The 27,633-nt window shown below is 39.3% G+C and overlaps 3 protein-coding genes across 8 annotated transcripts in view; 1 reads left to right on the top strand and 2 right to left on the bottom strand.

Moving 5' to 3' along the window:
- Positions 1-974, bottom strand: part of emb (embigin) — a 7,558-nt gene extending 6,584 nt beyond the window's left edge. Inside the window, exons 1-2 of the mRNA XM_020598200.1 lie at positions 951-974; positions 651-862 (exon numbers count right to left, since the gene is read on the bottom strand). Of these exons, the coding sequence (XP_020453856.1) occupies positions 651-862; positions 951-970 (232 nt within the window). The 5' untranslated portion in view covers positions 971-974. The remainder of the gene's footprint in view (positions 1-650; positions 863-950) is intronic.
- A 2,013-nt stretch (positions 975-2,987) lies between these two features.
- On the bottom strand, positions 2,988-14,730 carry malt1 (MALT paracaspase 1). Of its 5 annotated transcripts, none has more exons than XM_020598297.1 (17): positions 14,494-14,730; positions 13,158-13,324; positions 12,593-12,714; positions 11,664-11,811; positions 11,162-11,340; positions 10,896-10,992; positions 10,745-10,792; positions 9,888-9,911; positions 9,733-9,783; positions 8,665-8,868; positions 7,697-7,874; positions 7,256-7,327; positions 7,048-7,175; positions 6,346-6,489; positions 4,899-5,056; positions 4,334-4,459; positions 2,988-3,673 (listed from the first exon to the last, which is right to left on the bottom strand). In XM_020598297.1, the coding sequence occupies exons 1-17, from the start codon at positions 14,640-14,642 to the stop codon at positions 3,200-3,202; spliced, it is 2,469 nt and encodes an 822-aa protein (XP_020453953.1). In that variant the 5' UTR covers positions 14,643-14,730; the 3' UTR covers positions 2,988-3,199. The 5 variants fall into 5 exon arrangements, with proteins under 5 accessions (XP_020453953.1, XP_020453956.1, XP_020453954.1 ...); XM_020598300.1 differs by lacking the exon at positions 14,494-14,730 and adding an exon at positions 13,544-13,686; XM_020598299.1 differs by lacking the exon at positions 14,494-14,730 and adding an exon at positions 13,548-13,686 and having other exon boundaries at positions 2,989-3,673.
- Positions 14,731-14,810: 80 nt separating this feature from the next.
- The window catches only part of prlrb (prolactin receptor b), a 20,882-nt gene continuing 8,059 nt past the window's right edge, over positions 14,811-27,633 (top strand). The window contains exons 1-2 of one of the 2 annotated variants that reach the window (XM_020598302.1): positions 14,811-14,909; positions 24,501-24,589. In XM_020598302.1, the coding sequence (XP_020453958.1) occupies positions 14,827-14,909; positions 24,501-24,589 (172 nt within the window). In that variant the 5' untranslated portion in view covers positions 14,811-14,826. Of the gene's footprint in view, positions 14,910-22,156; positions 22,330-24,500; positions 24,590-27,633 lie in introns of those variants that run through there. The other variant, XM_020598303.1, reaches the window with a different exon arrangement.

Below are 27,633 nucleotides of genomic sequence, written 5' to 3'. Positions count from 1 at the left end.
ACTCCACATCACTCCACCACGCAGGTCGATGCACAGTCTCCCATTAACTGTTTCTGTGACTTTGTCCCCTCAGCAACCAACCACCACGACCAGTCCAGGAGTGAATCCTAGCGTCCGCAGCCCGGCCTCCTCCTTATCATCTCATCACTGACTGTATGTTTTCCAGGACTGCTGCTCGACACCCAGTTCTGCTCAATATTCCTTCACCTGGTTGTACACGTATTGTCACTGTAATAAATAGAGCACTTCTTGCACCGAAGTCAGCTACCTGGGTCCGTCATTTTTTACTCGCTCACCCCCCTACCAGAGCGTTTCTAACACTGGTTTTTAATTTTCCTTTTTTGTGCAGTTTTGTACATAACATTATCCTTAAATAAGCAACTGCACTTGGTTTAAATGAAGAGTTTCAGAATGAAGTGATGATGTAAATGCTTTGACAAGGATATTTCTGAGAGATTAAAAAGAAGAAAACCAAATACAATAGATTTTGACAGCTGCAATTTTAAACCAAAATATGGTAGATACAAATTTAAAAACCTGAGGACATTTTCTTCCATTTCTCACAAGGTTACAGGACATTTAGTGAAAAGAGAAGCTGCAGAGCTTAAACACAACCACATACAATCAAAATAAAGTCAAATCTCATTTACTTGTATTGATGTGTCTGCAGCAGACAAGAAGCAGGAGAATCTGAAATAATAGCTGAGTCCAGGAAGGTGACATGATTATTATCCCTCTGTCCTCTCCGAGAGCAGCTTTCTCACAAGGTATCTTTTCTCCCTCTTCCTGCTGCATTGTATAATCACCCCACCCTTCCTCTATCAGCTGCGCAAGTGACGCAGCCATGATATCACACTGTAGCCTGTGAGGAGAATGATGCTATACATTATTCAAACCACACACGGCCTACATCTGAGTGTTGAACCGTGTGTCCTGTCTTGATGACTTACACTATGCGCGAACAGAACATGCTGAAACAACTACTCCCGTGCTTTGCAGAAAAATGTTGCTCTGCGTGTGATAAAAATGAATACAACCCTCCCAAGCTGAGTGCTATTATGTTGCTTCTGTGCCCTGTGCTGTTATATGAGAGGACATGGCAGCTCAAGGTCACATTATCTGCATGCCATCATGAAAACAGCCAAAGTGGCAACTAGATGAGTACTCCGTACTTGAGCAATTTTTACTACAATTTAGTATTTTTAAAAATCAGTTTTTTTTTTAAATTATACAGTACTGTGCAAAAGTCTTGGGCACTTGAGAATGATTGAGGATGCTTTGGCAAATTATGGCATGCACATTTTTTATCAATTAAATTTATACAAAGGACAGTATAGACAAAACGTAAATAAAAATAAAAATTCAGTGTGATGTTGAGATCAGGGCTCTGTGGGGTCATACCTTCTGTCACGGCAGTGCTTGTTCTTCCTCCTTATAGCTCTGTCTGTATGTCTGGGCTTGTAGTCATGCTGCAGAATTCATTTATGATCAACCAGATGCCTCTCTGGTGGTAATAGGTAACGAATAAAAATCTATAGTTCAAAAGTGCCTAAAATACTGTCCTTTGCTTTTATAAAGTAAAACATTCAGAGTAGATTTCAAAAGACCCAGTTTTCAACTATAACTTGAGCAGATTTCAACAAAAGTAATTTCATATCTATATGAGGAAACGTGGGTTCTCTCCGGGTACTCCACCTTCCTCCCACAGTCCAAAGACATGCAGCTTAGGTTGATTGGTGACTCCAAATTGCCCATAGGAGTGAGCGTGAATGTGTGTGGTTGTTTGTCTACATGTCAACCCTGTGATAGACTGGCAACCTGTCCAGGGTGGACCCCACCCCTCACCCAGTGTCAGCTGGGATTGGCTCCAGCCCCCTGTGACCCTATTCAGGAATAAGCGGTACAGATAATAAATGAATGGATGGATGAGTAACTCATTTAAGATTACTTCTACTTAGGATATTCCAGTTCTCTTTCTACCTCTAAAAACATCCCCCATGAACAACATTAATGATAATACCCACAAGCATAGGAGCACACTGAGTTCTGACATATTCCTACACACATTCTCTGGATTTAGGTTATTTGTAATTATTTTATTCATTAGACTTCATGTGCTTATACAGCTGTTGTAGCAGTCAGCACCTGCTCCATTTTAGTACATTTTGTAACTTAACTGTAACTTATGTTCTGTCTTTACAGTTATTTGTCAATGTCCTTTTCATCTCTTCCTCCTTTGGTGTTTCTTAAAAACAGCTCCTGTAATGTATTATGTCAGTGGTGGGAAGTAAACAATATGTTTGCTCAAATGCCAGACTTAAGTACAATTTTACTCTTCTTTCCTCTCCCATTATCCATCTCACAACCTCTCTGATTTATCTGGTGACCTTTCGTGGGGCCCGACCTGGACACTCAGAGCCACCTGACTAAATTACTGCCATGTACTGTATATAAAGAAATTAAAACTCACTCTTTTGACCAGCTACAACAGTAAAATGCACTTCTACTTGTAATAAAGTGTTTTTACATTGTGTTATTGGTACTTTTACTTAAGTAAAGGATCTGGATACTTCTTCCACCACTGTCTGCAGGTGACCGTGGATAATTCTCGCTGTACAGCAGAGGGAGCCCAAGTTGCTTCAGTTCCGCTGAATGCAAATTTTCTTTTAGACTAGTTTGTTTCCACTGTTCTTCTTGAATTAAAGGTGAGAAAAGCCTTGTGAGCAGATTGCCTCACCCTTTAGCTTCCTCACCTTTTATCTTCTTTATCTTAATGCCCTTATAATATGTACAAGCTTGACTTGTGTCTAAATGTTTGAAAATTGTACAATTCCGGTGCTATGGAAATCTCAGTACAGTTACACAAGGACTGTGACGCGCCTGATCTTGACACATAGTATCTGTTCTGCTTGGAGTAAAATCTGAAAATCCCTGGTAAATTCACAACTCTACAATAGTAGAACTGCAGCAATTACTCATCAGTTTTTGTTACTCTAAAAGTTTATTTACAAAATGTAAATGTCAGGTCAGTTTACAGCTTGTTGAAGCAAATAATGCTTAGAAGTTTAAAAATTCTAAAAAGAATCCTTTGAGGTCAAAACATATAACTGAAAGAGCAGCAGTATTCCAGATACACCATTAAAGACATTTAGAAAGACAGTTTCTCCTCTGAAAAATATCACTGAGAGCCAGTAGCTGTTCACTGCTGCTGAAGCTGCAGACTGTTAATGAACACAGTCTGCAGCTCGTTGATGTCGTCGCTGGCCTCTATAGGAATGCTGGGTGAGCTTGAAAGCCCACCAGGTGAGTCATACGTTGGCTCACAGTGACACTGGCTAAGATTTTCATAGTAGGAGCCTCCCACTGCACCCTGAAGACGCTCGCAGATGTCTAGGTAGTGGTGCTGTGGGGAGAGCCGGTTGTAGTCCTGGGCCTGGTGCAGCCTGTGATGGAGGTGGTGGTGGTGTTCAGGGCCAGGGCTGTGACAGGGGCTGTGGGACGGGCTGTGGGGCATCATGCAAGTCTGCAAGCAACTATTTCTCCGCATGGCCTGGTGCAGGTCCAGTCGGGCGATCAGTGGCTTTCCGATGTTGATGCTTTTGGTCCAGTGAACAGGATCGTCATCCATGGCTCTGAAGGTGCCCTGAAGGCACACAGTGAAGACCAGCTCGTCCTGTTACATATGGGGTTAGAAATAAGAAGAAATACGAGTAAAGGAAATTTGTTGCTTCTTTGATTTCATGGCCCAGAATTGGTTATTTTAGACTGACATTGTACTTAGTGCTAATTAGGGTATGGAGCAGGTGCTGACTACCAGGGTACTCGCCTACTATGGTCCTGACTTTCCTTCTAGCACCATCAAGACCTGTTTGACTGTGAGTAAAATGTCTCAACATAAGGTGGATGAGCACCCGGTGATCCTCTGGCATTTAATCTCATTCCATCATCAGGTGAACTTTTAGATTTTACAACATTTATACCTGAAAAGCTGATGACATTTCCATCAACCCTGTAGAAAAAATGTATATTCTAACAAGCTGAACAACAATGGTCAACATTTTAAACAATACATCTTCTAGACATTGGCATGGTAATACTGACACTGTAAGCAAGTTAAAATGCACAAAATCACCACTGTTGCAGTTTACATCCTCACAATGTTGTCAAATTGGCTGTAGACCCCAGGTCCTGGTATTTAACGAGAGAAAAACAGGCTCATTTGGTTGAAAAATGCCCTTTCAGATGAGGCTGTCATTCTGTTTTTGATTAGAATACGTTTAATACAGTATAATATAGCAAAAAGCATTGTGGGAAATAAAACTAGCATTTTTACCCTGAGTTTCTGCAGTGAGCTGATCCTGGTGTAGAGACAGTGCTGTGGCAGGCTGCTGGACAGTAGGTAGATCCCCGTCTCCTCCGGAGTCTCTCTGTTCATCTCTTTAGGATCCACGTCAAGGTCCTGCAGTGAGGAAAAGAAGCAGGTGGCAGTGCACCATATGCACCAACACACATACACATCTCGCCCACCCACATAACACAACTGTCTTTTGGTCCCTCAAATCTGAAGTGAAATGGTGAATCTGATTTAATCATCTAATTTCCCTGAAAGGTTCAAGAATTGGAAAAGTGCTCAGATGCTTTACTTAAGTAAAAGTACTAATACTGTAAAAATACTCCATTACAAGTCAAAGTCCTGCATCTTCCAAATGCCTGTTTTGTCCAACCAGTAATCCAAACCTTTAAATGACAGTACAAGTGACATGAAATGGAAATACTCATACTTCAAGTAAAAAGTTAAGTACAGCACTAGAGTAACTGTATGTAGTTACTTTGTACCACTATGAAGTTCCAGTTAGATTGGGAGAAAGATGAGAAATACTGTGTTTGTGCCAACAGACCTGTGAGAAGTCAGTGACGTGAGCTTGGCAGAACGACATGTCCACAGGCTTCTTAATGATGTGAGTGTAAATGACGAGCACGTTGGAGAACTCCGCAGCAAAGCCCAGCTTGATCTGAGCCCCGCAGTCGAAGGTGAGACACATAGCCTCAGGAAGCTCTGAAAAACATACAAAAACTAATGAGTACCAGTGGTGCCATTAAACTTTTTTTGATGATTACATTAAAAGAAACACACAATTTTCACATGTATCTTATTTTCCCATTTAGAATTTCTAAGAATTAACAAACCACTTAATAAATGGGTTATAACACACTGTAATGTAGTTTGATTTTGATTTGATTTGATTTATTCTTTCAAGCATGTAAAGACAGTTGATATATCAACACACATAATTTTACACATATCCAACAAATGCTAATCCAATATCAATTTGCTTATACCTAGTACCTGCTTGAATGGAGTAGGAAGAAGTCAGACTTATCCAGTCCTACCCCATGACATCATCTTACCATCATTGGTTTGCAAGCAGTATCTCTACATAAATAATTCTCTTCTACACCACACAAGTAATATACTAAAGAATTGTTACAAAGTGTTAACATTCATACACCACACCCACAATGTTCCATCTAATTAATCATTGAGCCTGTTCTTGCATATATCTTGATTGACACATACCTTTATATTTATGTTTAAACTCGTCAATTCTATTACTATTTTTTATGTCCACACTTAAAGTATTCCATAGTTTTACCCCACTTATAGAAAAATTCTTATAGTTGTAAAACTTCTTTAAATGTTTCTTACTGTGCCAAGTATTTGTCAAAATCAAGAGAAAATTATGTTATTGTTATTATTATTGTTATTATTATTACAACAGTATTTTACTATATTGTCACTCATAATCCTGTGCACCTCCACATATGGGAGATCGTATGAAATGTTATGCATAAAACTACATCAGTTATAAGCCAATGCTGAAATCGTATTAACGTTAAATACAGGGACTTAAAATGAAGTGTCGCCCATCTTTGTCATGGTGTGCCAAGGATCAACTTATATTTACATCCATTTTGTGTACATGTGTGTGTTTAATTTCTGTTTTGTGTTTGTCTAAGCTCAAGAGAATGTTCCACAGGAAAACATTTATTAGCTGACAGAAGAGGAACAGGTGATAACAATGTGTTCCTCCCTCCTCAAACTCCCTAGTCACCAAAAACAGAGGAGCCAACAACAGACCGGTGTCTGAAGGAACCACCCTGTGTGCACATGTGCATGTGAGAGAGTGGGAGAACACTGTGTGCTAATTCAACATAAACCAGAGTCAACATTTGAATGAGCTTACAGTACTAATCCCCGGCAAGCAAATAGAGGCTTTCCTCTGCTCTGATGACAAATGATAAACAAATATTTAAAAAAGAAGCGAGTTTGCGTTTTAAACTCACCGTGAGCCTTTGCCCACTGACGGCTGTGAGCGAGATCAACACTGTCACCGGGCAGAATTGGGTCAGTCAGAGCTCTCTTCTCTGACAGACTGCTGCGGATTTCCAGAGCCTGCTTCCCCTTCGTAGCATCAAACTGGCCCATGTCTGGACACAAGAAATCACATTTCAACAGTGGCATCACCACTTCAATGTCCTAAGCTCCATCACATTATTTGGGGCCAACCAAAAGCATTTGAAACACTGTTGGGAGACACTGAACTGGGAAACTCACATTATGTACAGTAAATACATTTACTTCACCCACCCTGAGCTAACCATAGCCTGTTGGAGCACAACCTGCCCACATACTAAACACTGCACTAGCAACCTCAAGTCATTTTCCTTTATTTACCCTGTGTTTGCAAAGAAACAAGCTACATGTCATTAACTTCCATTACAAATAAACAGAAACACATCCTGTAGGAAACTGCAACTATAAAACAGTCTTTTGATTATATTTCTTCATGGCAACCTAATAACCTTCTCTGTCACAAATTCATCTTAAAATGTGAATGACGCCTTTGTTGCATTTGATGGACAAAAATAAGATACATTCAAAACTATGGTTTGCCTATATCACATATAATATTTGTGGTTTAACTATCATTGTCAGTATTTATAGAGGCCTACATATGATGTTATATGACATGTTTCTGTTCTTACCCTCAGCGACTTTGTCCAGCACCACAGTGATCTTCTCATCTACTAGCAGTCGCTTCTTCAAAAACTTGACAAACACACCATTAGTGAAGCCACTGGAGCTCAGCTCAAAGGCCTCAGCATCTTGGCACCTAGACAGCCATACAAAAATGATTTATATTCCTTAAACATGTATATTTTTGACGACAAAAGGTGTAGTTTTCAAACTTACGTAGCATATCCGAAGACAATGTTTGCTGTAACCCTCAGGACAATGTTTGGTGCGCTGTCATCATGAATATTCCTGGAAAACAAAGAAACCTGTAAAACATCTAAGATGCGAACAAAAGTGATGAATCTCTAACAGCTCTCTGCTGGAGAGCAATGATTCCTTAAACGTCCGTCATGGAATTGCACACATATATCTGTATATTAAAATGTGACTTATTCAGTCTTAAAATTTGCATAAAAATATTTGGCCACAGAAAGAGGAGTTAAAATGTAGACCAAAAGCCTAACTTGGTCACATAACTAGAGCTGAAATGATTGGACTGACAGAAAACTAATGTGGAACCATTTAGAGTAGATAACTGGATTTATAATGCTTCCTTTAACACATAAAGTTTGACACATAAGAAACTTAAAGGAATGACCCGCCAACTCAAGCACTCACCTCTTCCTGCACATGTCCAGCAGAAAAACATTGAGGCCCGTCTCCTTCTCCTGCATCAGTTTAAGGATGCTCTGCACACATAAACAGTTGGCTGACCGGTACGGGTTTGGTGCATTTACAGGAACCATGAAACTGTTGCCGTAGTTCTCATATCCATGACCAGCGTAGTACAGCAGGCCTAAAGAAGGAGGTGTCTGCTTCAACCAGGTAGCTTAGACATAGAAGGCAACATTGTGGCTACATAAATAGGTCACGGTTTCAAATGGGTAAGAGAAAATATTTATAGCTTTAATTTTCCATTAACTACTCTGTGTTAGTGCTGACTTTGTTCAAAGGCTGTGCATCACATAATATTTCTCCTTTTATCCACAGTTATGTGTGGATGTACTGTATGTTGGACATTTGTTGTTGCTATATAAATGCAGCTATTTCATTCACCTACTTGCTTGTACTTTATAGTCATATATTTATGTTTACTTATGTTTGGTCAGTTTTTGTTGTCCTTGTTTCTACTGTATGTCCATGTGTAGCTTCCTGAATGGTGTTACTGTTACTGTGTATGAAAACACTGGGTGCCACTAGAAACCGGAGTCAGTTTCCTTTTAGACACAAACATACCGAACTTGTTTTTGTTGCCACTGTAAATGTGAAGTGATGCCACTGTCCAACTGACCAAGAAACAACAGAGCACCCATTCATAATTGTATTTAAACAAATGCCGGTTTAAATGACAAAATCAGGTTGTATGCACCTTGTTTTTTATGTATTCATATTTCCTAATGAGATGCAAAGCCTTTATTATTCAGATTTAACTGCCTTCACTAGATCATTTATGGGAAACAGCTAGTTTAAGTCATCTATGGCTATCACCTAAAACATACTGTATTTCATGTAGTGTGTTCAAATGTCAGTATTTCTGGTTCTACTACATCTATAACCATCCACAAGTATGTATAATCCCAACATACCATAGACTCCCTTGTGCAGCAGCAGCAGGAACTCATCAACAGCATTTCTCATTTCGGACTCTGTGAGGTCTAGCAGTGAAACCACCTTGAAGTTAAGCTGCTGCAGGAGGTTGGAGAGGTCGTACACATCCACCATAGGAGCTTTGAGCTGTGGGTGGTTCTGGTAGGACAGGTTGCCGATCAGCAGGGCCACTTTGTCAGTTGCTGGGTGGAGACGCAGGAGAGGGAGAAAGCATACTGTCAAACTGAGGGTGAGAAAACAACTCGTACATGATAATATGTATCAATGAAACGATTTTAGAACTGAAAAGTGAAGTAGTAATACTAAGTATCCCTCAAGATGGCAGCGTTTACTGCAAGTCATCAAGTCCAGACCAGAGCAAAGTGTACACTTTAGGTTTTTATCCATCATGGAAAACAATCACAAAGTCATCTAATGTGCCCTAAATTCATTCTGCAGCATGACAACCCCAAACATACATGGTATGGCCCCTGCAGAGCCCCCATCAACATCATGGAGAAGACACTGAGACAGAATCCACAGAAGACCTGTGCTAAGTTCTCCAAGATGCTTGGAACAACCTAAGAGTCGATTTAATTTGTGATTTTTATGTCTTTTCATGTTGTTTTTTTTTCTTCAATCTTTTGTTTATTCTACAGTTATATCTGACTTTTGTAAAAGTATAATGTGCCTTATATTTTATAGCAAGAAAAAAAAATTATCTTCAGGTACAAAACAAATCTGTAGAGAACTAAACTTTAGAGGATTCACAGCATTTATGGCTGACAAAGCAGGAATTCAAGTAGTGCTGAATTACAAAGAAAAACCAGCGGCAGGACGGAAGCGGCACTGAAGAGAAACCACAGTATCAGTAGCGCTTTGATGCCATGTCATACCTTTAACCTTTAGCTGTATATGACAGAATCTGGTGTTCAGCGATAGCAGAGACAAGTAGTATCAGACAAAACAGTTACACAGTTATCACAGAGTACATTACTGCGAATCAGCCACACAAATAAATAACAATTCAATAACACTTGCATAAAAGTATGTTGAAAACTCCTTACCATAAAGATGTTCCGGAATACTATTCAGGGCCAATTCACTGGAATCTAAAACTGTTATGTCACAGTAAACACATATCAGAAGACTATGAGCAAGTATTCTCCAAGCAAAATATGGCCTAGGCATGTACAAATACTGAGAGTACAATTACACTTACCTCCTCCAATAGCGTAAACATCATCTAGGAATCAAACACACAAATACATCATGTAAGATGAGCAGTTTTACAGTGGTGTTGGAAAAATATTTGACTGATTCAGGAAACAAGCATTTGCCAAAAGGAAGGAAACTTTATATAACATGAGAAGAAACGTCAGATCAACCGATCATAATTAAATTAAGAGATTAAGACTGGAATTATTCAGTGTTGATCTTATTGTCATCCAATCCCACAAACAAAGCAAAACCCTGCATTAGTCCATCTCTCTCTCTACTACCCAGGTTAGTTGGTTCCTTTACCTTTAGATCACCAACATATGGCTTCTTTTTTTTTTTTTAAAGGCTCAGTAATTTCGTAAAGCAGCTGCTCACAATAGTTTTACTCAAATACACATTCTTGTCCATGAAGTTTTTACACCAGTAGCAAGATGGAACAAAACAATATGTCACCTGTGCAACAGCGTGGCTCAGTAATGCCATTTTATAGTTAATAATATTTTTAGAACAACAATGGAGGTATGATAGTATGACAGGATTAGGTTACAATGATCAATTCATTGTTGGTTTTGCTTTTTCCATTAGATTTATTGACAATAAGATAAATATAGGACACTGTACAACTGAAGATAATTGCATTAGTCAGATCAGAATGCATGCTCATTAGACCTGGGCAGTGAACCCCGTATGCCTGATGCTGGTTAGTGTTCATACTGTATGTTAGTAATCTGGATTATAACCAACATGCAGTTACAGGAACAATTTAGACTGTTCAACAGAACTGTGATTAGGATTCGCATGCAGTTAATGACTACTTCCATTCAGAAATACACCATGCGCCAGTCATTTTAACTCTACCTTCCGAGCACTCCATTGCTCCTGAAATCTGGACAGATATCCTCGGTGCTTTCAGTCAAGAACAGAGTAAACCACTCAGACATGATGAGAACAGAGCTGGTTTTAAGATGGACTATAAGCGCAGGATCAAAAAATGTCAAGTGTGACATACCTATCACTATGTCAACTTCATTGGTCCACATTCTCTCGGTGCTGCTGCTGATCTCACAGCGATACCTGCCCTGGTGATCCCGCATCACGTGAGGGATCTGAAATGCACTTTTTATTAAGTCTTGCTCCTTAACAAAAGTTAGATGTAATGTAAACAATTTAGTGAACTACGGAGGTAAAACTGTAACATCTGGTAACCAAATAGGTTCACACCTTGTAACATCTGACAACAAACCATACAAGTAACACCATAAAATTTCTCCTCACCACAAGTTTCCTCTTTGTGGTGTTAGGGATTGGGACGCCATTTCTGTGCCACTGGTACCGAGGGATTGGACGTCCCACAGCTCCACACTCCAGCTGGAGGGTTTCCCCAACATTTATCTGCTGGGGCTGAGGCTGGATCACCAACTTCAGCCGACCTTCTAAGGATTGATAACACTGCCCTGGTGGCGGCGAATGGAGACATCATTAGTAAATTATCTATTAGATCCGATTAAAAGAATCCTGCTTTGGCTGGTAATTCTAACTGGGAAACGTACTACAGTTATGGGCTTGACAGAACTTTTTCACAGTAGCAACTGACAATGGCTGGTCTATTCCCACATAAGCATCTTACAGTAAATACAGCCTGTCCAGACACAGACACCTCAAAAATATGCAAAAGAACACAAGCAATAGAAAAAAAACAACAAAGCCTTTATAAACACAGCGCACAAAGCAAGAAATAGCAGTCACAAGTGAGACTTAAATATCTGCAATATCTTACCGTAAGACGTGATGACGTTTAGGACGTCCACCTGAGCCCACTGGCTGAATTCAAAGGTATCTCCACAATTGACCCTGCAGATGTAAAAACCAGCATCCTTCAGATGGACCGGACTTATCACCAGGTCTGGAGAGAAGCTATTTGGCACCTGAGCTTGTGAAAATGTGAAAACAACATTTACCAACAGGAAAATCTGCAGACTGAAATCACATTTCTGTGGGGCATATTATTCAGGGGCAGGTAATTCATATGTAGTTTTTGTGCATAAAAATGTTCAGATTTAAAAGCTGAGAAACTAGTTTTAGGTAAATAAAAAGTTAAAGTATGTGATTGTATGTTGTTTCTACTATATAACACTTCCTTTTAAAATTCTGGAAATCCAGTTCTGATGAAACATTTTTCATATGTTAGTAGGAAAGAGGAACAGTAAGTTATTTGATAAGAGGCCACTTTACTTTCTGTGGTCGAGCATTTATTTATACAGTAAAATGCAGCACATTCGAAGGTTATAATTCAAGTATTGTGGGGTTTTGTTAAAGTTAGGAACCTGTTTAGACACTGCAGGAAAGGAGCACAGATAAGAGTAAGAAGCTTTTTTGTCAAATTATAATCTGCTAAACAACCAGAAAAAAAGGTTACGCATTCATATGCATTTTACACTTCAATTAACAGCAGGCATTTGTCCTGGAAAGTTGAAAGACTGCATATTGAACTTAGAATGCCGATCTGCCAGGCGAGTGGTTCTCCGGGTGTTTTAATACGGTTTGGTTTGGTTTACTTAACAAAAGGACAAAATAATGAAGACAAGATGATGCAAAATAATTAATGCAGCTGATGTATGAAAACCTCACATCAGCATAAACAATGCAGCAACTAACAGAGATGAACATAAACATGTTATTTTGTGTGCGGTGGAGGTCGTAGCTCACCTCCTCCTTACTCTTGAACCACTGGTACTGTACTGGGGATTTGCCCACAGCGTGGCAGCTGAGGCAGAGATTGTGACCAGACATAAGAGCCACTGACTGGGGCTGAATGAGGATCTGCAAGCCTGCAAATTTAGAAGACCTTCGCTGTGAAGCCACACTTTTTCTTACATTGTTACACAGATTTTAGATCAGTTACATACCAGTAGAAAAGAGAGGCAGTTTCTGTGTAACGCTAACATTTAATGTCATATAATAAAATCTCCCAAGTGGGTTACAAAACAGTTTTAGTTTCCAAAAAGTGTCTAAATGCAGATTCACTAGACTTACCACCCCTCCAATAATACAGTCATGGAATAAACACATAATCATGTTTTCTCTTTCAACAACCCACATCAGTTGAACTTTCTTTGTACTGACAAACCTATAGTATTGCACTGACAATGGGCTGTGTCATCCCAGAACCATGAAGTGATTTCCATTCCCTTTAAAGTAAAACGACAATACAGAGAACACAGATTAACCTGCTTCACAGCATAATAGCAGGCTTAGGGAGGTTTTATTGTACCTGATGGTTTCAGGCACTGCAGGGCCTCTGAGTTGCCCAGAGTTTGGAGGTAGTCCATCAGGTGCCCTGTGGTGCAGCCTCGCTCTCCCATCAGCCTCAGAAGCATGCGGCTCGGGCTGCCCTCCACCTCCAGCACCTTCAGAGAGCACATCTCCATGTCGTTTGAGCTGGGGGAGGACAGCACATCATATTTCTGGTATTAGAGTCAAAAGCAACTTTATTGGTCAAATAAGTTGCCACATAATAATTTGAGGTCGTCTCCTCTCAGTATATTTATGCAAAGTGAAGAGCAGAATTTCAGAGAACGATGCTGATATAATCATACAGCTCAACAAAAATCGCATAAACATAGTTGTGTACAGGCAACATCTGCACATGAAACATACATACAGGATCTGAGTGATATTAAAATAATGTCATAGCAGCAAGATGATTAAAAAAATATGAGGATTCTTTCTGGAATTGTCAGGTTCGCCCGGCGCGACCTGCCTCTCTTTCTTTTTTCCCTATCCTGCTCTCCCTTTTTGCGGGATCAACGCCTCAGCTGTGTCGCATCGGGTAATTAGTGACTCGTGGGTCGGTGCGCACACCTGAGGCGTATTCCAGTGATTTGTTGGCTTCAGACGTGTGTAAGATGCTACGCTGACAGTTCCTGTGCGTTTTGGCTTGATCTTATCACGCTAATTATGCGGTTAGCAACACAGAAATACGTGCTTTGTCTTCCGGTCTCTGTGCTGTGGATTACATTGTGTACGTTGGTTCTTTTTGTTCATCTGTCCGTTCTCATCCTCCTGCTCTCCTGATTCCTGCCATTAGTGTGTATGTGTACCTGTTCGTCCTGGTCTCCTTAGTCATCACTGCCCTTCCCTTGTATGTATTATGGACCCTGTTATGTTGTCACTTTGTTGTTTTTATTCCATTAAACCTCCTTTTTCTACTAGCACCTGGGTCAGCCATCTTGAGTCCAACCCCAGTTCTCCCTCACCCTCCAGGTGAGGGGGACTAAACCTTAACAGGAATAAGCACAAAAGGGGGGTAGAAGGGCCTCATTCTTAACGGAAGCTTTACAATCGAAACGCACAATGGAAGCAGTTTCAAATCCAAAACTGACTGGGAGTCAGCAGAAAACATGAACAATTTAGCCAACATCCGTTTCATTTGCTTTGTTTTTACAGCAGACTATAAAAAAACAAACAAACTTCAGCCTTTACGTTCTTCTCCTGGAAGCCAAATGTAATGGAAAAACAACCACAATAATCAGATTTGTTTCACTTGGAGTTATGCATTTATCTATTTCAGAGCCTCTGCACACAGTTTACAGTAACTTTCACCCCACCTGACTTTAAACCGTCTGTCATTGCCAACAATCTCTCCGAGTTTTCGCCATCCTCTGGTGCTGGATTTGTCCAACACCTCACAGAGCTTCTTCACCACCGGCTCCATCACAGAGTTGATCTTTGTGGACCGGTCCAAAGAATCCGACATGGCAGCCAGCAAGAAAACTGTAAAACTTCCAACTGGTGCTCTGCTATAAAGCCTTGACAACAACTCACTCGAAGACAAAAAGTCTACTTCCTGGAATAAACGGCAAAAGTGACAGAGACACACCTACTGCGCTGTCTTGGTTTTCCCCCACGCAGCTGCGATCTGCCTTTGCCAAAGATCGTGTATGCGTCAAGATGAGACCCTGTCTGCAAACGTTTGGCTCAAATGCCCCGCAAAGGAACGCAAAAATCACAGCCTACGTAAAAGGTAGGATGGTGTTACTAGTCCATTTTTACTTCCCTCCAGTAATAACACGTCGTTCATATGGGGATTTATACCTGAGGTAAAAGTGAGGTGAACTACTCAACTCTGTTTGTTATTGGGCCCCTGTTAACTCCTGTTACACACAACTGTTTCCACAACAACCTGTACTGTGGGGCGCAAATGGTCATTAATCGATTAGTCTATTGGGAAAAAAAATAATTGGCAACAGTTTTAATAATTGATAATATTTAGATTTTAATTGTTTAATATTGTCATTATGCAAAAATGGCAAGAAATGTGTTTTTCCATGAGCAGTCCATAACTTTAACTTTGATATTTGTGTCCATTTGCATTTCTTTTACATATTATCTGTCATGTTGGAATTAATGATGAACTGCTTATACATACAGCAGCTGTTTTTAACATCCTGTATAATGAAGTTTACTGTGTTTGATATTCACCTGATTCACTGGATCTGAATAAGAATGAGCTCCCTGGAATAAGGAATATATAAAAAATAATCATAATGGTTATTTCAGTAGAATTAGTACTCGTGAGTTAAAAAAGAGAATGTGCTGATGAACAGGGTTATATGTTTCTGGTAGTCACATTATAGCTTCCAAGTTAATTCTCACATATTTTTATGTTTCCAGTGGCCATGGCCTGAGGCATTACATTTTCAGGTTGTCCAGTTGTGACTGGGATTTTGTTGGCGGTGCTCAAAGCATTCAAAATTTAAAAGCCATAGCTTCTTGATTCTTAGTGTACACTAGTGGTAAAAACCAACAAGAGTGGTGTTTTGTGACTTCCTGTTCAGATTTTTTTTGCAGCACCTGTGACTGGCAGACAGGAGAAATAACATAAACTCAGTGTTAGTCTAATTTTGCGTATGTGACTAGGTATAAATATACCAACAGTACAACAAAGCTAAGTCATAAGTTACAGTGTCAATATTTTAAGATGAATGTTCAGAGTTATGATGAGGAATAGTATAATAATGTCAAACAGTGTTTAAAATGAGAAATGGTGAACTACTGTTCTGTACTCTTCTGTCACCTTTATAGTGTGTTTTTAAATAATGTCACTGATTATATTATTATATATAGTATATTATTCAGTGACGAGGAAAGAGAGCCCATAAACATTGCTAGTAAGCCTCCATTACCGTTTTAGTGCATTAGTGATAAATTAGGAATTGAGAGCTGAAACTTGTTTTCATGTGTTGCCATGCATGTCTCCACCAGGGAAACCAGTGCTGCTCGGCTGCAGGTCCCCTGAGAAGGAGACACTTTTGTGCTGATGGGACCCAGGCCGTGACAAAGGGCTGCCTCTATAACAGAAAAGTTCCTCAGAGAGGAACTCAGTTCCCCTATGTGCATTTCCACCTAAGGAACCTAAACTAAGTTCTGGGGAAATAGTTCAACCCCCTAAAAGTACCTGCTCAGAGAGTACTGCTTGGTGAAAGTTCAGAAACTCAAGTGGGGTTTCCAGTGCTGAATGTCTCTGATGGGTCAAGTAACCAGAACTGTCCACAAAAGTGTTTTACACCTTGCAGAGAATCGTTGTTTTGCTTGTAAGGAAATCACTAATGTTTTTTACCACTGGACATTAGTTTTTGGGAAGTTAAAGTTAAAGTTGAAGTAAGGATAAAACAACAGCCTCCTCTGTTTTACGAAGCCCTGATTCAGTGTACCACGCATCCTTATGTTTCATTACAAATACAAAGTCTTTTGCTCACCACTGCATCCTTTATGAGTTAGTGGGTTGGACATCACTGGCCCTTTGTAGACAACAACACTTGTATATTTTTATCTATAAAGCAATCCTGAATAAGCTTCCATCTTATCTTTGCATATTTTTCTGTCTTTCTTTCTGGCTACCAGCTCTTCCAGGTGTTTACTTTATAATGTATCTCAAATTTTTACAGATCTGGGGAAAACTGCGTTTTGTGTTGTACGTGTCAGGCAGGATAAATCTAGACCTATAGCCGACAGACGACTGGAAAACTACTGGCTCCCTTGTTCGCAAACTTGTGCTCAGTCAATTGAACACAAATCTGTGTTGTCATGCAAGTGGACCTGCAGACTTCGAACATTTCATCTGTGTGACCCTCAATCCCTCTGGTCTGAGGGCAAAACACCAACACTGATGGTTGATATTCAGTACATTTTTTTTCCAGTTCATAACTAAAGAAGCTTCTTGGATTAGAAGGAAAACATCTTCAAAAGAGCCTTAAGCAATTTCATCACTTTGGTAAGAGGAAGATTTAGATGGTTGACTGCCCGCATTAATTTTAGAACTTAATTATTCCTTTTGATAGCAATACAAAAGATATCCAGCAGAAAGTAACATTAATGTTATGACACTTACTGTTCAGTTATCTTATCTTTTCATACATGTTAATGTGCTGTCTCTACTTTCCTAGTTTGTCTCAGCTCCACCTTCTTTCTTCAGTTTCAATCCATGAACCTGTTTCTTTGAAGAACTGGTATAGTCAGATGACAGAGACTGAGTTAATGGATTAAAAAATGATTCTTATTATGTAGTGCAAGAGGATAAGTCAACTTTTGAACAAGAGATATTCTGGGTGACAGAGAAAACTGTTACTTATCTATGATTCCACTGATGCATGCAGGTCATTAAGTAGGACTTTGCATTAGGACAGTAATAATATAATGTCTGTCTGCCCTTTTTTCACAACCTTGATTGAGAGATACATAAATGTTGCAGTGGTTTGTGAAGAAACCATGTGAACAGACCTGTTTCATATCAAGCCATCATCACTCACCACTCTCAGCGCTACCACTTTCAGTGTAGGCAAAATGCCCAGAGGAGTGCTCATCCTCATCCCGGCCAGAAAAGGTTTTGTTTTGCCTATGTGCAGTTTGGAGGGAAGGACCCAAACCTCCACCTGGGTCAAGTACTACCCAACCAGCTCTTCCAGGTGTTTACTTTATAATGTATCTCAAATTTTTACAGATCTGGGGAAAACTGCGTTTTGTGTTGTACGTGTCAGGCAGGATAAATCTAGACCTATAGCCGACAGACGACTGGAAAACTACTGGCTCCCTTGTTCGCAAACTTGTGCTCAGTCAATTGAACACAAATCTGTGTTGTCATGCAAGTGGACCTGCAGACTTCGAACATTTCATCTGTGTGACCCTCAATCCCTCTGGTCTGAGGGCAAAACACCAACACTGATGGTTGATATTCAGTACATTTTTTTTCCAGTTCATAACTAAAGAAGCTTCTTGGATTAGAAGGAAAACATCTTCAAAAGAGCCTTAAGCAATTTCATCACTTTGGTAAGAGGAAGATTTAGATGGTTGACTGCCCGCATTAATTTTAGAACTTAATTATTCCTTTTGATAGCAATACAAAAGATATCCAGCAGAAAGTAACATTAATGTTATGACACTTACTGTTCAGTTATCTTATCTTTTCATACATGTTAATGTGCTGTCTCTACTTTCCTAGTTTGTCTCAGCTCCACCTTCTTTCTTCAGTTTCAATCCATGAACCTGTTTCTTTGAAGAACTGGTATAGTCAGATGACAGAGACTGAGTTAATGGATTAAAAAATGATTCTTATTATGTAGTGCAAGAGGATAAGTCAACTTTTGAACAAGAGATATTCTGGGTGACAGAGAAAACTGTTACTTATCTATGATTCCACTGATGCATGCAGGTCATTAAGTAGGACTTTGCATTAGGACAGTAATAATATAATGTCTGTCTGCCCTTTTTTCACAACCTTGATTGAGAGATACATAAATGTTGCAGTGGTTTGTGAAGAAACCATGTGAACAGACCTGTTTCATATCAAGCCATCATCACTCACCACTCTCAGCGCTACCACTTTCAGTGTAGGCAAAATGCCCAGAGGAGTGCTCATCCTCATCCCGGCCAGAAAAGGTTTTGTTTTGCCTATGTGCAGTTTGGAGGGAAGGACCCAAACCTCCACCTGGGTCAAGTACTACCCAATGGTGGTGGCCTCAGAAGACCCTCAAATAATATATATATATATATTGAATTTATTGATATATTGTTGCTCCCAAAAAAATAAGATTATGAGCCAAATCAGTCAGTCAGTCAGACTTCTTAATACATCCAGGCTTCAAGATCTTTAAGGTGTGAAGGAAAGAGTTTAGTAAAGCAACCTTCTGCACAGTAAAAGTTCCTTTTAGTGATTTTGGGGGAGGTATGACAAATATGTGTAATATGATTTCTGTGGATTTGGTTCTGCATTGTACTAGTTACTGTACAGTGACTAGTAGTGAGCTTCTTTGGACTTTATTCTGTATCGCATTTCAACAGTGAACCACAGTAGATATAATTAACATTCTGGTATCAGCGATACACTTTGGACTACTGACTACTACTAGATTTGTATATTCATTAGCTGTGCAGTCTTCATGAGCTTAATAAGGAATGGAAAAATACTGAGTGACAGACATGGGACACAAATCAAAACAGAATAGGGCCGGTTTAACATGCGTACAGCCGCAGATCAAATTTCACATCTTTTATTTGGTTATACAGGGAGCGTATGCTCTCTCCATGCACTGTGCGTACAATACATTTGGAGCAAAATCTTGTCTCGTGTAAGAAAATAGTAACTGCACAGCGTTGTCCCAGGGATTAAAACTTTAGGTCTCATTTAAAAAACTGTTTACACCAGTAGCCGTCTCTGCAGAGTGAAGCAGATCAAGCGATGCTGCCTTACATTAATCACTTCGTATAGACTTTGTAAACACAACCATAAATATAATTAATGCATGTACAGAAAATAAATACAGCATGCTAACATTTTTACAGTGAGACAAATATTGTTACTTTTACAACCACACACTCAAAGCCTTAGCTTACAACAGTAAAACAAACCAAAACAGCCACATAAGAGTGATGTTAACCTGGGTACAAGGTAAATGTAAGCTAAATATTTTCTCTCAAAGAGTGTATGTCAGGTACAAAACCCCAGTTCAGCCTGTACAACATCAATCCTGGGGTGACCTGTTGGGTTCAAATGTGCCGCAGAACAGACCACAGCTCCTGGAGCAGCTAACTAAATGCATACAACAGCTTTAAGTCTCAGAAGCTCTTTGCTTCATCTTTGGCTTTACAGTGAGGTAGAGTACTGTTTAAAGTACTAATAAATACTGAAAGATGCTTTTATTTGTTTTATACATTTAGGATCATCTTGGATAATGTCCCAGCCCCCTCTGTACTTCTGTAATAGCAGCAACGCATATATTACTCATGAAGAGAGAATAGTATGTGTATCCTATTTTTTCTTTGTACAGTCCATTTACCATTTGTCTGGGAAGGCAATGTTTACAATCACCACTTCAAGTATAAAAAAAAGAAAGTCGGTATAAAAGCCGAGTACCTTTACATTACCTCCTCCTGTGGTGTAAGCATCATCTAGGAATCAAAGTACAAATATATTAATGTCATATTACCTGAGTATTTTTACTTCTGTGTTTAATATTTTGTTGATTTGAAGCAACTCGTTATTCAGAGGAAGTCTTACATTACTGGGACATGAAACAGTTTTCATGCAACTGGTTCATTAGAATTAAATGTAAAAAATTAGTTGATGTAATTTTAAAATGTCCTTATTTTAAACTAATAATATGAAAAGAACACAAATAATGTCTCTCAATACTATTCAACTTGACTATTTAACAGTGTAGTGAGTATTTACAGCAGTTGGTGGTAGTCTTTCTGCACCCCCTTTACAACAAACATTAACAGTGAAACAGTAGTTTTCACTATCATAGTTATGGTTGTTGCTTATTGAAACATAGAACATTATCATCTTCATTCCTTAACTTAGTCAAATCATAATTCATGTATGTGAAACCTGGAGATCAAACCTTATGAGCCTGGTGTTGGTTAGGGTTTATATAATAACAATCCAGGGTGTGACCCACATGCAGTTACAGGAACAAATTGGGGTTTTATTTAAATTATAAGTACCACTTTCTAATAAGACACCCTTTACAATGGGTTTACAAGCTTTAATTAATGGCTCTTTTATATTTTATTGCATATTCTATACCTTCCTAATTAGTTTTGTTACTTGTCTATCTGAACACTGTAACTGGAGTATTACGGTTATAGCAGGGATTTTAAAAAAGCTTACAGAGTTGGTTGCTAGGGACACTTGTTGTAACAACAATGTTGCTGTGATTTTCTATAATTTATTGTCTGAATCATTGTCAACCTGAGCATCATTTGTCACTGCTGGCTATCTTTCCTTTCTCCCTTACACTTGAAGACAAAAACTATACTTCCTGGAAGAAACTGATACAGAGACACTTGCGCTGTCTGGGCTCTGCCAAAGATTGTTTATAGATGGAGATGAGCCACTGTGGGAAAACATTTGGGCTAGTTTTTTTAAAGCAGGGCCTTTATTTGTCCAACTTGTAAGAGTTGCACTTAAGAATGCTCAGAGTCAAAGTCATCACCTACTGCAAGGCATCAGACATAAACTGACCCTACAGTGGCCACACATTACATTCCTTACAAAAATCCTCACAGTTTATTTAGTAGCATGTTATTCTGCAAGACTGTGCTGTCCATGGGCAGATGTGGTTCAGGAGGTTGTACCCTAACCCTAAAATTGGTGGTTTGATTCCCATTCTCACCAGTCCACATGTCGACGTGTCCTTGGGCAAGACACTGAACCCCAGATTACCTCTGAAGGCCAGAGCAGAGCCCTTCAGGGACCATCGGTGTGTGTGTGTGTGTGTGAGAGAGTTAGGTTGTGATGCCTTGCAGCGTCTCCCTACAGAATTAAAGAGCATCCTAAAAAAAAAAACAAGGAAGGGGATTTTCCACAGTCTGGTAACCCAAACGTTTTTCTGACTAATATATTATAGCTGATAAATAATCAGTGCATTATGTACTTACCACTTATACATCATTTAAGTAAAGTTGTAAACCCTTTACAAAATGTGTCTTATCAGAACCAAATTAAGTGATTTGACCGCTAGTTGGATGCCAGCATCAAATTTTTTTATGTTTGCAAATGACATTTAAATATACTACTGGAACAGACGATAATTTAATTTACAATACACAAATAAAACAGCGGTAGCATAGTGGCACAACAGCAAACCGTAATATCTGCGCTGCTAGGAGCACGAAATCACGTCAGAGTGAGACGTCTCCCTCCGCTGCGCTCTCTGGCTGCACTCAGGTAGACAAGTCGTGACGACAGCAGACCCCTCCCTGTCATGACACAGAGTTCGTTCCTTATATTATATCATACCTGAGGTCATATACCAGTTGTCAGGTATAATACGGCCGGTTTCTTTAATGGCATGACTGAAGAAGGCTACTTTCCCCTCTTTCTTTTTGTCAGCAGCAGTTAAATGTAGCTCATTTACCAAGAAAATTCTAAATTGGTGTGTGAGGTGAGTGATCACAAGAGCTGTTATTTTCTGTTCGTGTCACATACTTTTTGTTTTTATTAATTTTTATTTCATTTTTTTTATTTTTTGCCTGTCCTTGCAGCTTTTGGCATAAATGCATTCAGACTAGCTAAAGTTAACCAGTTTGCTCTGTTTGAGTTTTGAGTTTCGCTTTGTGTGCGTGCTTGCAGGGACGTAGTTCTACAGGGAGCAGCCACAACGTGAACACCTAGTTGTGTAATGTAATGTAATACCGTGTAATAATACGCATTAAGCAAGCACACTATACTTGAGTAAGGTAGCATATTATGTTCAGTTTCTATATAAAAAAGAGTGTTTAGCTGTTTTGTGAGCCAGTTTTGTGTTGCCATATGAAAACTGGACTGTAGAAATTTCAAAAAATAGTGAGAAACTCTCAGTATTTTATTTATTTAATGATGGATGGAGATGATTATAGGCATCGCTGCTGTTAACCATTTAATACAGGTTAATTTACAATGGGCATGGTGACTAAGATGTTTGATAAGACTTCATAATCTCTATGGCATGTTGTCTACCTGCTCATGCAGCATTTCAGCAACATACTAAACAATACAACGTGCATTGGAACTAACATAGCAGGGTATTTTAGTATGTACCATGTAAAATAAATAAAATAAATTAAAAAAGAAAACATGATATATTAGTTCTGTTTTGGTACAAAATGTAATAATGTAGGATTTGCTGTTTGCTGCCTGACATTTTCACCAAGGGATTGTATTGCTGTGACTCCCTTAGAGGCACATTATTTACACAAAGAGAGCTACTTTTTGTCTCTGATCTAGGGACAAAATAATGATAATGATTTTTCTGTGTATTGAATTTAAGGTTTATGACGCTTCAGCTATTTAGATATTTACTTGAGTTAATTTTAAAAAATGGCTATAAGGATAGTTTTTCATAAGAAATTGTTACCTGTTAAATAGGGATATATTACATATGCAATGGTATTATCATAGACACACTAAATATTTAGCTTTAGGGATTCTTTTTGACACAAAGTCCTGCTCATGTTTTGTCAGAATGGAAAAAAAAGCCTCTTCGAGACCGTGGCTTGCTTAAGTGATCCTGTTAAAACTTGTTGGAGCAGGTGTCGCAGCATGATACCGAGTTTGTTGTCACTGTGGTTACACTACATAACAAGGAAATTAAAAAAAAACAAAATGAGTGGAAAGGTGTAACCCCTTTGTGACATCCATTTAAATTACATACTGTTAGGCATTGAAGGAAGCTCTCTCATACCTCTTCAGGTGCTTAGTTGGACCAAGCATTTCACAGTTGTTATGGAGCAGGGAGCATGACTCTGCAGAGCCTTTGCTCTAAACCAGTCAACCTCCAGTACATTTCCAGAGTCCAGAAACTTGCATGGGACTTTGAAGCTAATTGCATTGTCGTTGTGTTGCCTAAAAATCTGACACTGTGCACTGTGTGTGTGTAGAGTGAGATCTTTATCTGAGTCAGTGGATCTGAATGTGAATTAATATCTACAAATGAGGAAGTAAATAAAAATTGCCTGAAGGCCATTTGGACTATGTCAGAGAACAAACTTTCACAAATCAGATGAGCTCAAAAATGTGATGAAGTATTCATATCAGGCAATCAGCATTTATGACTGGATATTATTCATAAACTTTGGATTTTTTGGGGGTTTATTTACTGTAGATGTAATATATAATACCACAGGATATAGCATAATCCACAGGTGATATTTATCAACAGTTTGTGGCTTATTCTAGTACATCCAGTTGTGTTTTTTTAAACCAGCTGCTCCAGTACAGTCCTTTACCTTTGATCGGTCTTTGTTAACTTATAACCCAACAGAGGATTTGGGTGATGTTGCAGATTCCTTCTCGGGTGACAACTGATGAGAAGGCTCTATGTTAGTGGTAGTTAAAGCACAAATCCCATGTTAAATCTGAAATATTTTAATAGTATATCATGATTTGTCTGCATGCGATGACTACTGATAGACTGTACAATATGTGCCAGCTAAAACATGTGCAAACAATTATTGATTGTGCTTGTTGTTTTCCCCTTATATGCCCTTGTTTTAGGTAGAAACAAGACACACTGCCAAGCCGCAGGTTAATACTCCCTCAATAACAGCCGGCTGGTGATGTCACTTTGTGTTTTAGGGGACACAGCATGACAGTTTGTGCCAGGATGAGGAGAGATCTTGGGCTGGCACTGCTCTCGCTGATGTCTGTAGCTGTGGAGTGTAACGGTAAGTCGCGAGGCTTGAATAACATCATCTTTGGCTAATAACAGCGTGTGGATTAAACTATTGGTTCATTCATAATACAAACAAACACAAGCCAACAACAAGAACCAAAAATCTTAAACCACAAGTGGTACATAAACTTTGACAGGCTGATAATTTTGGATTTTATTTGTCTAGGTATAATTTGGACAAATTCACTTTTCAAAGGGAATTTTTTTTCAGCACCCCCAAAAGGACTCTGCAAGTGTATACCAAGTAAAAACATCCTTTTTTTCAGCACCCCCAAAAGGACTCTATTAAAACATAACTGCAAGTGTATACCAAGTAATGTGTATGTGTACAACTTGTGTATATAAGTAGTATAAACAGCATCATAATCAGAACTATAGGTCACATGTAATATTAATATCAAACTAATCAATGAATTAAGACTGGGAAGGAAGAATTCCGGTCATTTAGAGTGAATCCAAACAATACATTTTTCCAAACTAATTGAAAATAAAGCGTATATGTGATCAGCAGTAAATTGTAACAACTTGTTGCACAGTTGCTTTTATGCAGGCAATTCAGCTTTTTTCAGAAACACTGTCTTTGATGCTCTGACCCCGTTATGAACAGTGGTTATTGTTCGATATGTTTTTGTTAATATGATGGCATTTTGCATGTTGTCCTCAAGCTTGAGTCACATGGGCAGCTTAATCACATATATGACCTTTCTACAACATTTTAGAACGGCACGAGTTTGAATGGAATTCCACCAGATTAACATAAAGGCTATAACAGGGTTAATTATTGATGAGGCTGATGCCATTCTCTGCCTGTTAAATAAAAGCCTAACATTAAAGTCAGCAGCATGCCAACTTATCTCATCTTATCACAGACTACTTTGTTACCCATAGGTAAGAAAATCAGCACTTTGAAAAGTTCACTAAATAACACATTTCATTTTATTTATTTCACACAAAAACCTGAAGTGTACAAACAACAGTTCACAGTTTTATGGGAGATTATGTGCCTGACTCTTCCTTGGCTTGGAGCAGTAACTTTCTGGAATCCCCCAGGTTGCCGACAACTACTCAGAGCCAAGAAACAGTCTGACAAAAATCTGACCGTCAAACAGCGAGACGGAGGCAAGTGACAGAAGGTCCTGTTAACTTTTGATTCAGAGGCTTAGCTAAACACAAACACACACAGCTGCACTACCACACACACAGCTGACGTGTCTGTTGCTGTATTAAGTTTCTCAGAAGCTTCTTTGCTCCAAGAAACAAAAATAAATAATTCAAACAAAGCAAAAACTATTCACAGTGTGGATTATCCAGGAAATCTGGAAAACTATGGAAAACATATTTCACTGTTGAAGTCTTTCAAGTGTTTTCAACACTATGAGCACAAATTAATTATAATTAATTTAACCCTCATTAGCCTGGGTTGGATGAAGGAATCTTAAGGCCCTATCAGACATAAACTAGAACCCTAAGATTCTCTAGGGATTAACCAGGGAGCTGTATGTGAGAACACAAATGTCTGAGTCAGTTGACCTTGTCCTTAAGTGGACTTTACTCAGCCAGTTCCCTGGTACAAAGTCCGCGTAAGGTCCGAGTGAGTCGGAGTGAGCCCATGTGAGAACATGGCAACATATCCTCCAAGATATTCACATGGAGCTACTGGGCACGTTGATGACGTTCTATTATGTGACCGGCAAAACTGAAAGAAAACAAACATCCAGTGGTGAAGAAAAACGGCCGTTTACAGTGAAGATGCCAACAAAAAGATTTGGGAACTTCTGTTAAAAGCTGGCACCTGAACCGTCAGACAAATTTAAGGTAGAGCAAGAGATTCTGTTGTTTATGATCAAATTACAAATTGGCTACATGACTGCATCATGTCCTGACTCCTGCATGCTCTATCCTGACATGTCCCCTGCTCATAAACCAAATGCAGTATTTCCAGCAGGACATGGACACGGACTACCCCCTGCTGTGTGCAACATGTGTGAAAGGGCAACTCTGGATAAAGTCCAGGCCTGATTCCATGGACATAGTCCAGAGTTCATGTGTGATAACGGCTATAGAGACATACAGTGGGTACGAAAAGTATTCAGACCCCCTTAAATTTTTCACTCTTTGTTATATTGCAGCCATATGCTAAAACCATTTAAGTTCATTTTTTTCCTCATTAATGTACACACAGCACCCCATATTGACAGAAAAACACAATTTTTGACATTTTTGCAGATTAATTAAAAAAAAAAACAGAAATATCACATGGTCATAAGTATTCAGACCCTTTGCTCAGTATTTAGTAAAAGCACCCTTTTGAGCTAATACAGCCATGAGTCTTTTTGGGAATGATGCAACAAGTTTTTCACACCTGCATTTGGGGATCCTCTGCCATTCCTCCTTGCAGATCCTCTCCAGTTCTGTCAGGTGGGATGGTAAACGTTGGTGGACAGCCATTTTCAGGTCTCTCCAGAGATGCTCAATTGGGTTTAAGTCAGGGCTCTGGCTGGTCCATTCAAGAACAGTCACGGAGTTGTTGTGAAGCCACTCCGTTATTTTAGCTGTGTGCTTAGGGTCATTGTCTTGTTGGAAGGTGAACCTTCAGCCCAGTCTGAGGTCCTGAGCACTCTGGAGAAGGTTTTCGTCCAGGATACCTCTGTGTATTCATCCTTCCCTCGATTGCAACCAGTCGTCCTGCCCCTGCAGCTGAAAAACACCCCCATAGCATGATGCTGCCACCACCATGCTTCACTGTTGGGACTGTATTGGACAGGTGAAGAGCAGTGCCTGGTTTTCTCCACACATACCACTTAGAATTAAGGCCAAAAAGTTCTATCTTGGTCTCATCAGACCAGAGAATCTTATTTCTCACCATCTTGGAGTCCTTCAGGTGTTTTTTAGCAAACTCCAGGCAGGCTTTCATGTGTCTTGCACTGAGGAGAGGCTTCCATCGGGCCATTCTGCCATAAAGCCCTGACTGGTGGAGGGCTGCAGTGATGGTTGACTTTCTACAACTTTCTCCCATCTCCCAACTGCATCTCTGGA

This window comes from Monopterus albus, unplaced genomic scaffold (assembly GCF_001952655.1).
Source record: "Monopterus albus unplaced genomic scaffold, M_albus_1.0 scaffold37.1, whole genome shotgun sequence".
Classification (NCBI taxonomy): domain Eukaryota; kingdom Metazoa; phylum Chordata; class Actinopteri; order Synbranchiformes; family Synbranchidae; genus Monopterus; species Monopterus albus.
The sequence above is the reverse complement of the archived record's forward strand: the minus strand, read 5'-3'. Positions and strand labels throughout refer to the sequence as shown.

Excerpts from the sequence above, each read along its gene's own strand:
- malt1 (XM_020598297.1), bottom strand. The coding sequence starts at position 14,642 with ATGTCGGATTCTTTGGACCGGTCCACAAAGATCAACTCTGTGATGGAG. Across the intron at positions 7,176-7,255 it reads ATTGTCTTCGGATATGCTAC|GTGCCAAGATGCTGAGGCCT; the intron begins GTAAGTTTGAAA and ends ATGGCTGTCTAG. Across the intron at positions 4,460-4,898 it reads ACGTCACTGACTTCTCACAG|GACCTTGACGTGGATCCTAA; the intron begins GTCTGTTGGCAC and ends TCCTCACTGCAG.